Genomic DNA, 15,853 nt, shown 5'->3' with positions numbered 1-15,853 from the left:
TTTAAGTTGATTTGCACCATATGTGGCTGAGATTTATCTCCTAGCCTGGAGCCCATTAAAAAGGGAAATTTCTGGCTTATAAAATCCTGAGCAATCTTCTGACAAGTACTGCCCCCAGATAGATTTACAGATGAAAGATTAAAGCACTTGCTGTTCTTGTTATTAAAAGCTTCAGTGTTGAGATTTGCACTATTCAAACCATGTCTTTTTTGAGGGAGTAGAATATTCAGTCTGTGCCTGCTTTTGGAATCTTTCCTGCCTCTTTTCTTATTCTAGTCTTGAAGGTGCAGGGTTACTATTCCAAAGCACCTGCCATACCAGAGTCCTTCACGATGCAACTGACCATTTGTCATGTGTGTGTCCAAGCAGCGACTAGCCAGTTCCATGGCCAGAGGGTTCCATAGTTTGTTCAGTGTTTCAGAAGGTGCCTCAAGCCTGCAGAGCTGTATCCCAACCTCAAGGCGAAGGACAATAAATGATTGCACCCTCTCACTGTTGCACTCCTGGCTACAGCAGACCTTTTTCTCAAAGAATCTGAGACTGCAGTTGTAGATTCTGCAAATATATGCTTTACTTGCTAGTATGGTTCCTCCTTTGTCTTTTTTATTTTATTTCCTCTTTATTGTAGCAAGATCTATCTTTATTATTTAACACTGAACAACTGCGCTGATCTGAGAAAGGATCACTGCATCCAAAACATTAACTAACAGATTTCTGTCCACAGATGCACTCAGACCTGCTGAGCTTTTCCAGCAATCTGTTCTTTTTTTTGTTTTTGTTTTTACTTTCCAGTATCAGCAGTTGTTTCAGTTTTGTAGTAGTAGTTTCCTCCTTGTATGCTGTACTTTTGGCACCTGTAACTTGGTAAAATGCCCTAAGACGCTTCAGAGGAGCATTCTTAACAACATTTGACTGAGCCAAATAAGGAGATATAGGCCAGGTGACTACAACATTAGTAAAATGTGCATGTTTTAAAGATTGACCAAAGAAAGAAATGGTAGCAAAGGTATTGCAGGAGGGAATTCTTGAGTTTCAGGTCTGTGCAACTATGGTGAGTAATGAAAATCAGGAATACATGAGAGTCCAGAACAGTGCAAGGATTCAACTCAAGCCATTTACTTGACAGCAGGTATCTAACTGAGTGATCATATGCATTCACATTACTGACATGAGGCAGGTCCTGGGACTACATGCACAGTGGCAGAAACAAACTGTGACACTAGATATAATGTCACAAATGTTTTTTTGTGTGCTTGTAAATTTGCCAGAAGTGGCTTTATCTAACAGTAGGTGGAGCATGCATATCATTCAATTAACAGTAGAGCCCTGATAAAATTCGCAATCCATCCTAAAAATGGAAATATTGTCCTGTAGCATGACCAATAATCTGAAATGTTGGGAACAGAGATCCTGTGAGAAAATTCTCTGACAGTTACATGAATAGGAAGTGCAACTTTTATCCAGTTTGTTAGTGGGATGGAAGATGATTGGAGTGTGCACACTTGATCCCCCAAAAAAGCTTTCAAATAACCTTGTATGATGCTGCTTTTTACCCCTCCATTGTTTCCTCAATGTAAAATCACCCAGTTTTCTTGAATATTCTGAAGATGTTCGGCTTAGCATGTGAAAAAACCTATACTTCTCTTCATGAACTCTTATAAGAGTATAGATTTGGAGGAGGTCAATACTGAAACAGCATGTGGTCTGGCCCCTAATTAGTGTTTCCCAAACTCATTCCTGAGTTTAGTGCTTCAGACTTCAGAAGACCTCCAAAGTGAAAATTGTTAGTGGAGTGAGGAAGAGGGTAATTGGCGGGGATTTGCATGGGGTACAGATATTGAGCAATGTGGGTTGTGGGAACTGATTTACATCAGTTTGCCTGCAACAGCAGTAGATTCGCCAACCTTAAGTACATTTAAGCCGTCATTGGACAAGCATATGGATGTACATGGAATAGTGTAAGTTAGATGGGCTTCAGATTGGTATGACAGGTCTGCACAACATCAAGGGCTGAAGGACCTGTACTGTGCTGTAATGTTCTACGTTCTATCTATAAAAATTGAAAATCTACCGTTTTACAGATTGTGGTGATTTCAGCGATGGGGTGTCAGCACACAACACAAATGCCAGGACTCTTTTCTCAAACACTCTGAATCACATGATAGTTCAGAGACAGTTGTTTTCATGAGACCAGTAATACATTGATAGTCACATTTTTGTTTAAGCAAATATGTTCGGAGATCTCCTACTTCCTGCAAGCAATGGGTTTTGTTGAATGAACAGAATAAGATGAGTCCTTCACTCAAGAATTTATTTGACGTGTCTTGTGTTGTTTTAAAGAGGTAGTACTCAAACATGAAAACATTCTCTTTCAAAAAAGGAGAATTGCTATGAAAAAACCCTCAATAGAGTTGTCATGTTATATGAGCTATATCATCAGATCTTGTCCTGCTGTTCAAAGTGCTCTTAATATGATTTATTGATTCTTATCTCAGTTGGACTGAGTATAAATAGCAAAAGCTTGTTGCCTTGCTCTGAGAATCCTTAAAAGGAAAGTATAGGGCTCAGAAGATTTAGCTTATTCAGGTCATAAGTGAGGTATTTAATACAGTAATATGCTCTCAATAGTGATGTATTTCTGACTTAAGCAAGTATTGGAGAACTCAATGGGTGGTTTTGTGCATTCAAATACTATTATAATGAGGAGCTGGAATATTATGAATGTTGAGGGAGATCATGTGTGATATTACCGAGGGATGAGCAATAGGCGACGCTCACATTCTATGAAATAAAACAGAATGAATGCAAACAAATTCCAAATGTGAGCGTATTTTCCTCACTTGACAGCACTCAATCTTATTGGGAAAAGGCTAGTGGCAGTCCTTGGAGACACTGCCAGTGAACATCAAGGAACAAAATCTTCTCACTGATCAGCGTCCGCACACGCACACTCCCACTTCTGATGACCGTCATGCAAGGAAATATAATCACAAAATTTTCCTTTTTTATTTCATTTGGCAAAAAATTATTGTAAATGACGATTCATGTGTTGTACAAATGTTAACTATTTATTGTACATGAATGGGTTAAACAGATTCAGAATAAGCCAATATTCCTGCACAGCCAATCTACACCGCTTAGGGCTCAATACAAATTCTTTTGGCGCTTGTGGAAAGATACAACAATGCTGCATGTTAGCGTGTTCCCTCTGCAAACTTAGTGGTAAGTTAATGGCCTACTCCCATTCCAATTTCCAATGTTCTATCTGTCACAGAACAGAAATGTAATTTATTGTAGAAAGTCTTCTTTCCCTGGCTATGAAATCCTTCCTCAACTGTTGAATAACCTTGCTGCTCTGATGCTGTGTCTCTTTGTCCATGGCTCCATTCCTGTAGCTTTCTCGGTCTGATCACAGACTGGTGGGGGCAGAAAAGCATGCCTCTGCGGAGGGTTCCTGCTGGAGGTGGTTGTGTTCCTCTCTTTTTGTGATCTTCTCGGTTTTGATTGTGTACAATACTGGTTCCGTTTGAATTTAAAGGATAGCTCTGGGATCACCAAAGTGCCTTATGTGGACCACATCTCTGTCTGGTATTTTTTGAAACATAGGAAAAATGTCGATTCCATTGTGTTCCTTGGATTCGGAGCCCCTTTCACCTTCTCTTCGACAGGGTATAATTCATCCTTGTCGACTAAATACCCGAAGTACGTGATCTCCACTGCCTGGAACACATGTTTTTCCCTTTTTTAGCCAAATGCCATTCTCAGAAAATGCCGTAAGATCTTTTCCAAGCTCTCCACATTTGCCTTTACAGTAGCTCCTGAGATTAAAATGCCACCCAGACAGGCTGCCTGTCTGGGCACTGCTTAGCGGATGTTCTCCATTACCCTTTGAAAGATGGCACAAGTTGAAGTTACCTCAAGAGGGTGAGTGAGTGCAGTTGTCCAGTTCTTTTGTGATGGGCTTCCTGGATGACCCCCTCAAGCTCAGTTAGAGATAGCCATGGCTCGCATTCAGTGTGGAAATGTGTGACCTCCAGCCAGCTTTTCGTGAAAGTCTTCGATGGGTGACATAGAGTATCTGTCTAAACACGATGTTCTGTTTACTGACAACTCGTAACCTCACAGAAACAGACCAAGTTGTCAGGTTTCATAATTGGGCAAATTGCATTGAGTATTTGATGCTAAGATCCTCCCCACGATCCAATCTACTTTGGCTCATAGGACATAGGAGACTGGTCATACCCTGAAATAGTTAAGTCAGGCCTTTGGTTCTACATAGTTGTGATCTCACTGCCATTTGTTTTACCCTTGAAACACTGCAGAATACTTCCCAATTACTTCATCCAGATTGTCAGTGCCCATTTTCAAGATCCGGGAGGATTTTGCATCGCTAGTCCCTTCCCAAAATGTTGGAAACTGGCCCTTGTTCTACCATTAAGGGAAGTAAGACTGACTGTTGCTTGCCCGTAACTAGGGTTACGGTGGTCCCGATAATACTTAGGAACATGTGACCAATTTAGCCTTGGTTTTTCACAGGCAAGATGCCTCATTGGAGTTTTCTAAAGGTTTGTCGCCCAGCAATAGATACAATGGCACCTATGTCTACCTCCATATCGCGAGTGTGGTCATTTCCTTGGAGTTTTATCTTAATTGGGGCCATTATGGGAGAAGTGATGTAATTTAGCTGTCATCAATTCCTCATCCTTGGGCTGATCCATTTGCAAAGCAAATTATTTATTTATTTGAGGTGGCTTTGTCCTTTTGGCCTAAGCAGTCACATTTCTCCTGCTTTGGTAACATTTGTCCAGGGTGAGCTCTATGACTACGAAGACAGCATGGATGTTCTTCCTCCTCGCTGTATTGTAGAGAAACTTCCCAACTAAGTCTGAAACCTTGTGGCCTCAACTCCAATTACCCTTCCTTGGCAACAAACAGAAGCTGGAATATTGTCCATTGGGCTCTGAGAGATGGGTGTCGCCCAAGGTTGGAGGAAGTCCTGTCTATGGACCCCTGAAACTCCTGTGTCCATTTTCTCTGCATTTTCAAGGGAAAAAGCCTGTTCTGTGGCTTACTTCAAATCCAATCTGGTTTAGTCAGAGCTTCCTTTAGGTTGCAATATTATTAATTCCACAAACTGTAAACAATCCTGTACTTTTTCCCTTGAAGTGCTGACCCACAATCAGCATTTCGCTAATTTCTGCAGTCTCAACAAGAGTTTAGTAACTGGTTCCCTAGGAGGTCTATTTGCCATGTTAAACCTGTAACACTGCAATTTAACATATGATTTGGGGGCATAATGGTCCGCTACCATATCTCAGGTTGTCAAAGGATTTTGACTCTGGGGTTGCCAGGTAAGATAACCTCTTTCTGATGCTGAAAGCAGGAACCCCACAGAAGTCAGGAAAATTACTTTTAGTTAATGATCCCCTTTTATTGCATTTGCTTGTCAAATGTATCCCATTCTTTTGGTGTCCTGGAGCCGATCCTCCAAATCCGCATCATTTCCAATACTTCCTCTTCACAATCTTAGTGGGTTCTTTGAAAGGTCTGATACTTTATTCTTGTTACCAATGTAATAACTCCGGAAACCCAACTAAAAAGGAACACCATTTATCATTTAAAATAAAGCCATTCCTTATGGCATATATAGGCTAGTCCCAGCTTTAGACTGTTTCACATGCCCTTCCCTGGTTCTGCCTTAAAGGCCATGTTACCAAGGGAACGCATAGTCAATGAGCTCCACAGGGAGATTAATTAGGGATTCCTCTTGGGTCTGATAGAGGTTATTACAACTGTGGTGTTCAGAATGATACTCCAGCATTGGCCTCTGCTGTGTTTTATAAAGGCTTAATTTTTGTCCTACATATTTGTACTGGTGAGTAATCTGTAGGTGAATAATTCTGCTCCCCCGCTCTGAAACCTGACTGACAGAATAGGAAATAAATGTCTTCCTCTTTGCTGATTAATGAAATGAGGCTAAATTTCACTCATCACCATTCCCTTGCATCCAGGTAGGTTTCTCTAAAGAACCATGGTGTTGCTGAAGTTGTGAAAGTTGCTGGTGTTCATGCCTCAGTAACTCTCTCGAGCACCACTAATTCCAGCTATAATATTCCACATTGTTACCTGGGTTTGCAGTAATTTAACAGCCTGTGTTGTGAGGCAACCATAGGAAATGAAACAAAAGCTGCACTGAACACACGGGGTTGCATTACAATCGCTTGGCATGTGTGGCAGGGCTATTAGCAAAGCCATTCTAAGAGTGTCAACCTGATTATTCTGTCAGATGATAGGCCGAAAATGTATTTCCAGCATCGTCCACTTTTTTTTTTAAAGTTTGTGGCTGAGCTTTCATGACTCAATGGCCCTTAATCTCGGCTGTCACAAGTGAGCTGCTTCAAGAACCTTTCCAGGACAGAGCCTGACTCCCTGGAGAAACCTCCCCTTTCCCCACTCTCAACATTTACTGTGAAATCAAACCTTGATATCACGTGTTGACTTGTGCGTGTCTTCCAATTATTTAATGTCTTTCAACAGAAAGTCTTTGTTCTTGGGATGTGGAACTGCTGTGTGTTTAGGAGCAGTGCCAATGGAAAAAAAAACAGAGATCTCAATAAAAGAAAAATCCGAAACTTGAGCTGCCCAGTCACAGATTGGAGTTCAGTCCAGTGACGCTTGCATGTGTTGTACACATGCTCAGTTCTTATATTGTATAGCCATGTATTGCCAGAAGGCTTTGGCAATTGCCTGCTTTAAGATTAAAATGTCTCTCATTTTCTCTTAGTCTTCTCAAGTTTGGCACTCGTGTCCTTCAACCGTTGATTTGAGCCCTTCTTCCAGGGCTTGAATTTACAATGTACGTTGCAAATCCGGAGGAGGTGCCACCTTTTTTTAGATTAGATTACTTACAGTGTGGAAACAGGCCCTTCGGCCCAACATGTCCACACCGACCCGCCGAAGCGCAACCCACTCATACCCCTACATTTACCCCTTACCTAACACTACGGGCAATTTAGCATGGCCAATTCACCATAAATGATTTGGATGTGAATATAGGAGGTACAGTTAGTAAGTTTGCAGATGATACCAAAATTGCTGGTGTAGTGGACAGTGAAGGAGGCTACAACAGGACCTTGATCAGATGGGCAAATGGGCCAAGGAGTGACTGTTACAGTTTAATTTAGATAAATGCAAGGTCCTGCATTTTAGTAAGGCAAATCAGGGCAGGGCGTACACAGAATAAAGAAGCCTGGGGTGAAGGCTCATAGTTTCTGGAAAGTAGAGTCGCAATTAACAGGGTGGTCAAGGTGGTGTTTGGTATGTGTGCCTTTATTAGTCAGAGCATTGAGTATAGGAGTTGAAAGATCATGTCGTGGCTCTCGAGGACATTGGTTTGGCCATTTTTGAAATATGTGCTCAACTCTGGTCTCCCTGCTATAGAAAAGATGTTGTGAAACTTGAAAAGGTTCAGAAAAGACTTACAAGGATGTTGCCAGGATTGGAGGACTTCAGCTATAGGGACAGGCTGGGGCTATTCTCCCTGGAGTGTCAGAGGCTGCGGGGTGACCTTATCAAGGTTTATAAAATTATGAGGGGCATGGATAGAGTAAATAACCAAGGTATTTTTTCCCAGTGCAGGTAAGTCCAAATTAGAGAGCATAGATTTCAGGCGAGAGAGAAAAGATTTAAAAGGGGCCTAAGGGGCAACATTTCATACAGAGGGTGGTGCATGTGTGGAATGAGCTGCCAGAGGAATAGTGAAAACTGGTACACTTACAACATTTAAACAGCTTCTGAATGGGTACATGAATAGGAAGGATTGAGAGGGATATGGGCCAAATGCTGGCAAATGGAACTAGATTAATTTAGGATACCTGGTCAGCATGGACGTTGGACCAAAGGATCTGTTTGATTAGATTAGATTACTTACAGTGTGGAAACAAGCCCTTCGGCCCAACAAGTCCACACCGACCGCAACCCACCCATACCCCTACATTTACCCCTTACTTAACACTATGGACAATTTAGCATGGCCAATTCACCTGACCCGCACATCTTTGGACTGTGGGAGGAAACCGGAGCACCCGGAGGAAACCCACGCAGACACGGGGAGAATGTGCAAACTCCACACAGACAGTCGCCTGAGGCGGGAATTGAACCCAGGTCTCTGGCGCTGTGAGACAGCAGTGCTAACCACTGTGCCACCGTGCCGCCCACACCTGTGGAATATTAAATCATTGATCTGATACTACTGTGAGGGGAATAAATAACAGGACCTTCTCCTGGGCTTCTGGTACAATTGCAACATTTAAGAGGCATTTGGATAGGTGTGTGAATAGGAAGGATTTGGAGGGAAATGGGCTGGGTGCTGGCAAGTGGGACTAGATTGGGTTGGGATATCTGGTCGGGTTGGACTGAAGGCTCTGTTTCCGTGCTGTACATCTCTATAACTCTATGAATCTCTTGAGTAGTACTGGAGCTCCAGTTAAAGTATACAAGATGAGTTGGACAAGTATGTGTCATTCACAAATATTTCTAACTGTTTTTGGAAATGAAAATGCTAAAGTCCAGGGGGAAACATCACCTGTAATGAGGTCATTAATTATTTAAATTGGCTGCCATTCTCCATTCAGCGAGATGGGGACTACTCAATATACCACCCCAATATTGCTGCCAGTGCTTTACTGCTGCCCCACCAACCTTTTCGCCCCCACCCACAGTCTATAAAATTTTGCCTTCAGGGTCATGCCCTGCTATGGACCAAAAGCTGGATGGGGTCCTTCAGATGAGCAACTTGAACAAAGTTTCCTGCAATGCTGTCACCAAATACTTGGATGCAGATGGCCTGACAAACCTTTGTGGAGCAAGAGAGCATTTTTCATAGTACCTTCCAAACCCAATAATTACAGCAATATGTGTACTACACTACAGGGAGAGGAAAATACAAAGACATATGTCACTCATGAATATTTGATTTGCTTCTCTTCTTCCAAGTATTTTCCATTCTCCATGAAAAGTGGATACAGAAGCCTGGCAAACCATGCAAATGCTGCTTCTTTTGGCAAAATTGCTGCAGTTTTCCTTGCCTTAGAGTGAAGCTGTAGACTGGTTCATGACGTTCTCTGCATTCAGTCTAATAAAAGCATCTGTTTAAAGAAAAGCTGTTTTAATAAAATTACATTTGAAGTCATCCATCTGGCTTCTTTAAAGTTTTAGTTGAATGTCAAGAGAGAAATCGGAAACAAAGTTTGTGTGTGAAGAGAAGTTGGTGTTTTATATGTTTAAACAAATGTGCAGCCTGTTTAGAATTATAGGCAATTATACCACCATTTTCCAGCTTTAAGGGTTCCTCAAGTTGCATTGCCTTTCTGCTGAGAGGTTCTGGTGAACATCCTCTTTCAGTAAATATTGCCACTTGGAAAACCTTCACAGAACATTGCTTCATTTCCCAATCTCACTTCTCAGCTCGGGACGTAGCAGGGGAGCCCTGGTGAGGTGACACCACACATTCTTTTCCTCTAACATCTTTCCTTAACTTCAAACCGTAGGTCTCCTTACGTCCTCTTACTGTAGAAATCACAGTTGACAGTTTGACTGTGTAAAGCCTTAAACATTTTCATGTCAAGTGGCTCTCCCTGCCTTTTTACAGAGTCTTTAACATGTTTAAAGCCTCCAGTAAAATAGCAGAGCAAGGCATTGTGAATTAAGGCTTAAGTGCTTATTTGATGTTGTTGCTGATAGTAGTTGCCAAGTCGTTTTTCACTAATTATCAAGCTTTCAAAATCCACTTGGTGTCACCCAGTCCTTCCTTCTGATTTATGTTGCCATATATTTACTCACTTCAATCTTGAATGTGTATGGCAAGATAGACCACAGCCTTTGATCTTGTTTTCCAGTACAGAGATGTTAATGGACTGGATGTTGTGCTGCAACTTACTGAACTTTGTTTTCCACAAATACTAGAACGCAGTGCAGAAGCTTCGGCCAGTCAATGAAGTCAATATTGCGATCTCCAGTCGTACGGACAGTGGTGTTCATGCTCTGTGTAATTCTGCTCACCTCGACATTCAGAGAAAGGAAGGAAAGCCACCATTTTCAGCAGAGCTGCTCGTCAACGCACTTAACTTCCATTTGAAACCCGAGCCGATCAGGTTAGTTCAAAAGGTAGGCTGACTTGATTGTGCAAAAGCCATCACTAAAGCAAACTGATATAGATTGAATTCCAGGTGTAGTAATGGTTTCTGAAGAAGCTGCTTTCTTCGTCTGTAATATTCTTAGATCAGTGTCAGCAAACTTAATGACCAGGAACTTTTAACTTTGAATTTAGTGAAAAATGCTACCGAGAATTATAGTACTGTCATTCAATTGCCAATAATAACAAAAAGCAAAATAGAAATACATTTCAACAAAATTTAAAGGTTTTTGCAAGAAAAGCTGTCAATTGAATGATGCTTTCCTTTTAAATACAATGTTAATAAAAGTTTAAATAATATGAAATAAGCCAACGAGCTACCAATAAAGTTTGATCAGTCAAGATTGAAAACCACATCTGTCCTTAATTCACCACAGATTCCCGACACTGGTACAGGGAAGGTGATATTCTATCAAAAGCCTATCCACACCCCCACAAATGGTTCCTGCACAAAGTTATGATCCTACTTGTAATCTAGTGTCCAATTCAAGAGATTACTTTGCTCAGCAATAATGGACTGATACTGACCAATAATTTTAAGTTCATCCTCACAAGTAGAATGGTGTTCAAAAGTGTTTCAAATCTGAAGTGTTCGCCTTTCTTTGCAGAATCTTGAATTGCCTTAACAATCTAATAAATCTAATCAGTTATTGAGTTCTGACTGGCTTGAAGAAAATTACAATTTTTCTTAGATGGATCAATATCACAATTGCAAGAATGAATGTACAATGTCTGTTCACTGGAATAACACACTACTGCTCTGATGAAATGTTATTTTTAATGAGCAAACTTCAATCAACATTCGTTACACCATTTAAAAAGGATAGAATTGGACAGACAAAACTTGAATGTAGCCAGTCTTTGTATCAATCATAAATTGCCTATTATTTACCAGAGAGGGGGTGCCCATGGATTTTTATTTGATTAAAATCCTGAGAACAACAATGATTTGCTGAATTGATTACTGGCTACTGCATTACATGTCCCTGTTTCTCTCTGGATGACATCTGAAAATGTCTGTTCAGCATTTGATGCTGCAGTCTTCAGCTTGGCTGTTTTCTTTGTCTGCAAAAATGCGTTTGGAAGAAACATTTTAAAATCTTTACTGAACTAAGGACTCATATCTCTGCACAGCAGTTCGAGTGTTTTGGAAATTAGTTAAAAAACAGTGAGGCAACTGTTTTTAAAGTCATTCTTTTAATCTTTCTGAATGGATATCATGCTGAAACAGAGAGTTTAAAAGATTAGCAATCAGGCAAGAAAATAATGTGCACATGTTATAAGTGGCCGATTAGGCCTGAGCTAAAGTGTTAGGTCCACTTCTAGGTCCTGAAAAATGTGTTGCTGGAAAAGCGCAGCAGGTCAGGCAGCATCCAAGGAACAGGAAATTCGACGTTTTGGGCATAAGCCCTTTGTCAGGAATTCCTGTTCCTTGGATGCTGCCTGACCTGCTGCGCTTTTCCAGCAACACATTTTCAGCTCTGATCTCCAGCATCTGCAGACCTCACTTTCTCCACTTCTATGTCCCACATTTTTAATAAGCATGTCGTGGAGGAAGTACCTGTCACAGTGGTGGGGGCAAGCTCAAGAAGCCAAAGCAAAAGGGAATGGTATGTGTATATAAAAAAAATACTATGATGAAAGCACAGATAAGTGAGGCTAATTGGATTGCCTTTTCAAATAACCAACATCTGCACAATGGGCTGAATGTCCTCCTGTACATTATTGTTCTGTTCATCATAAGCAGCAAGAAAGCTTGAACCCTTAATTTCCAAATGTGAAAGATCACAGAGCTTCTCCTGCATGACCCTTGCTGGTCTTTAGTTTCAAGGTCAGTGATGTCTCTCCACTTCCTCTCCCAAGTTGTCTTTTCTTGTGTGTAAACCCGAATAATGAAGTTTATCTGGTTGTTTGACAGTTGGGGCACCACAGTCAATTCCTAACTTGTGCTCACGTTAGGTGTCTTTCTAGCAAAGAATGGCTGTGTAGGAATCACAAGCAGAATCTTTGGCTAATCTTCCTCCCTCAAGCAGGGTTTGATTGATTATCTGCTGCTGCCGAATCACAGTAGGCCAGTAGTAACCCAGGGACCTTAGCTCGATTCAGTTCCATTCTGGTATAAATGAGTCATCAGGGTAGTGACTGCCAAAGAATTTAACCAGCGGATGCAAGGTTGAGCATGTATTGCAATCAGAAAGCTGAATGACTTCTGGTGCTTTGTCAAATATTTTTAATAGGTGTTATCATCAAAACTATGGTCACTGAAGTGAGACTAAAAATCCAATTTTTTCTGTGGTGTGCTGTGGGGAACAGCCAACAGCATGTTGAATGAAGACTCTTCTAACAAGAGGGCATAGACAACAGAGGATAGTTCACAAAGGTTACCTGGGCCATGGCAAAATCTTCAATGCCATCAAATTGTTATTCAAAGAATCAACAAAGATCAAACGTCAGGGTTCGTTCTATGGGATATGGTGAACAGAAGCAGTATATGTGAGAACAGTAGGTGATTTCCAAACTGCATTGAAAACTTTGGCTCTCTGCCAGACCTTCCAGTAATATCTTTACAATTATTACAGTAACTGATGAGTCTGTGTGGATTTTTTTTCTCTAATGCATCCTAATCAATATGTTGACACTGAGAATTTAACCAGTTGAAAGTTATACTCTCATTCCAAAATCGACAGCAATAAAATTTACAAGCATTTTGTTACAGGACTGGAAGAGAAGTTTACATTTTTAAACTTGATACAATGACCATTTGTTGGAAACTGTATTAGAATCGAAGCACCACTCCTTATTGGCATGTAGGCTGGACAGTGGTACTCTTGCTTCTGAATCAGAGTCAAAGATTCAAGTCACACTTAAAAGATTTCAGCATGTAATCTTGGCTGACACTACAGTGCAGTGCGGGAGAACTGTATTCTCGAAATTGCTGTCTCCCATTACACTAAATTTCCTTTTGCTTTCTTGGGGGTAGATATAAAATATCCCATAATGTTATCTGGAAGCACAGCAGGGATATTTTTTCAACTCAGGGAAAAAAAACAGGTATTTTTTCAATCTCAACTTTTCCATAGTTGAGATTGACATTTTCTGTCAACCCACATCACCTCCCTCCTAAAAAAACTGATCTGGTTGTTTGTCCTTTTTGCTGTTAGTGGATCCTTACAGTGCACATCTTGGTGTTCCACACTTTGAAAATACCTCATTGGATGTGAAGAACTTTGGGTATGTTATTGTGGTGAAAGATGTTTGCAATTTATGGTATAAGGTTTTAATGCCATTAAGAATTGACTGAACAGTTATTAAAACCCTTAGAGCAATGTTAGGACTATGATCAAGGAACTCAATAGCACGGGCCTTTTTTTTGATGCAAAACTTGTGGCAACACATCCAACATGGTGAGTGTGGCATGCATGTTCATCGTATGCAGGAAGGCACACTGGTCAAGAAGGATTTGAGAGATGTCGAGGCTATGTACCTGAAGCATTTAGGCTCGTTGCAGGTTCAAGTAAGCAGAGGGGATAGCATCAGTTTGAGGTTCCCTATTGGAACAGCTAAGCTGTTGATGCCAGAATGTGTGATCTATATGGAGCCCATCCAGTAGCATTGCTGGAAGCCTTCACCAAACAAATTTTTATTTAGAACAGGTAAGGTACTTCACCGTGGAACAGGGAAATGCTGGGCAGCTTCTCCTGACTCCACTAAAGCTTGCTACTTGACCCTTCCTGATCACCCGTGTTCCCTAGGTCAATATATAAAAATTCCATCCTTCCAGTTCAATTATGTCATGAAGCATCTCATCTTTCAATTGTGAGACTTTAGTGTTCTCTATGTGAATGCACAGTTTGATTAGGTGCAACTTCAGATGCTTTATTATATTAAATACATAGACATTGATATACCAAAGGAAAATTCAATCATTAACCACGTGGGCGTTCACAATTTGGGTCCTATTCACAATTCATCCTAATTAAACTTATTACTATTTGCACTAGTGACAATATTTTCATTTTGGGTCATGGAAAAACATCTTTATTTCCCTGACATGTGGGAAGCTTGTTCCAAGAAAATGAACTATTGCTGATTCTAGTTGGCTCAAGCTGAAAAGGTCAGATGAATTCCATCCCTGGATGTTAGTTAGTCTGGTCTTTTCATGGACATTTTCCTGGTGGTGTCCTGTAAATTCTACATGTGTCGCCTGTGTAAGATCCTGGGCTCCACATGGGAGAGACAATATCACCAACAAAGAAATATTGGAGCACCCATAGGATATTGTGACAGAGGAACGCCTGAGACTGACGAGACATGTGTTTGCTTCCTGATGGACATCTTACCAGAGTAAAATGGACATCACCAGAAGGAAGATGATGATGGGGCTGACCAAAGAAGATCTATTTTGGTGCATTTTTAGGAAGACTTTGAAGAGCAGGACAAAACCTGCGCTGGAGTGAAAGAGATTGCATTGGATCCAAAGTCAGTAATGGATTCTTGCTGCCCATTGTCCCACACAAAACCAAAGGAACAAAGCCTAAGTAAGAAAACATTCTTTACAACTTGTTGTTATAGGACTTGAATTCAGATCCTCTGAATTGCTAGTCTAGTACCAATAACTGTGTTACCATTGTATCCATTGTAGTGTAGTCCAGTGTGACAAAATTTATGACTTGCATTTCTTAGAATTCTATAGTGAATGGTCAGGTCTGGGAAATCTGATTGACTTCTACCTCCGCTAACTAATGGTACTGAAATTAATTGTCAGACCCAGTCTGTGATGAGGTCTCAGTATGAACTGATGGTGGAAACTGGGATCTATCTGGACTGTGTAGTTGGGAACCAATGCTGGATGATGTATTTACTGACTTAGTCAATTCAATGCTGGATGGGCGGCACGGTGGCACAGTGGTTAGCACCGCTGCCTCATAGCGCCAAAGACCCGGGTTCAGTTCCTGCCTCAGGCGACTGACTGTGTGGAGTTTGCACATTCTCCCCGTGTCTGCGTGGGTTTCCTCCGGGTGCTCCGGTTTCCTCCCACCATCCAAAAAAATGTGCAGGTTAGGTGAATTGGCCATGCTAAATTGCCCGTAGTGTTAGGTGAAGGGGTAAATGTAGGGGAATGGGTCTGGGTGGGTTGCGCTTCAGCAGGTTGGTGTGCACTTGTTGGGCCGAAGAGCCTGTTTCCACACTGTAAGTAATCTTAAAAAAACAAAATTTCCTTTATAAACTATGATCTAGTCATTACTCAACTTGACCTATGGTGGTAAAGATTTTGATTCATTTGGCACATGAGCTTGCTCCAACCTGTGAGACCTGTGCTTTTTGCAGTCTCTATCAATCTATCAAAATCCAAATGATTTCTCACTCTGGCTATTCCAATATGGAGTCCTGACCCCATGTCCTCAGTCAAGTTCAACTAACTTCAGTTGATCAGAGATAGAACTTGATCTCTTACGAAAAGAGGCATTTACCATAGTGTATTGTATAATTACAAACACATGTTAGTATTGGTTGATTTTGTTTTCTTGGCGTTGCTTTTCTTTCTTGGCTTTTATTTCAATACAACTTCATTCAGCATTGAGGATGAGCCAAGCAAGTTTGGGGCTTACATTAATTCAACTGAGAAACATTCAACTTGGTGTCAGGCCAGAAATCCAGCCT

General features: G+C 41.0%; 1 protein-coding gene across 2 annotated transcripts in view; it reads left to right on the top strand.

Moving 5' to 3' along the window:
* Window positions 1-15,853, top strand: part of pusl1 (pseudouridine synthase like 1) — a 92,588-nt gene that overhangs the window by 10,731 nt on the left and 66,004 nt on the right. For both annotated transcript variants that reach the window (XM_060852161.1, XM_060852160.1), the window contains exon 3: window positions 9,964-10,151. In XM_060852161.1, the coding sequence (XP_060708144.1) occupies window positions 9,964-10,151 (188 nt within the window). The remainder of the gene's footprint in view (window positions 1-9,963; window positions 10,152-15,853) is intronic.

This window comes from Hemiscyllium ocellatum, chromosome 37 (assembly GCF_020745735.1).
Source record: "Hemiscyllium ocellatum isolate sHemOce1 chromosome 37, sHemOce1.pat.X.cur, whole genome shotgun sequence".
Taxonomy (NCBI): domain Eukaryota; kingdom Metazoa; phylum Chordata; class Chondrichthyes; order Orectolobiformes; family Hemiscylliidae; genus Hemiscyllium; species Hemiscyllium ocellatum.
Note: the sequence above shows the minus strand (reverse complement) of the source record. Positions and strands in the feature narration are given on the sequence as shown.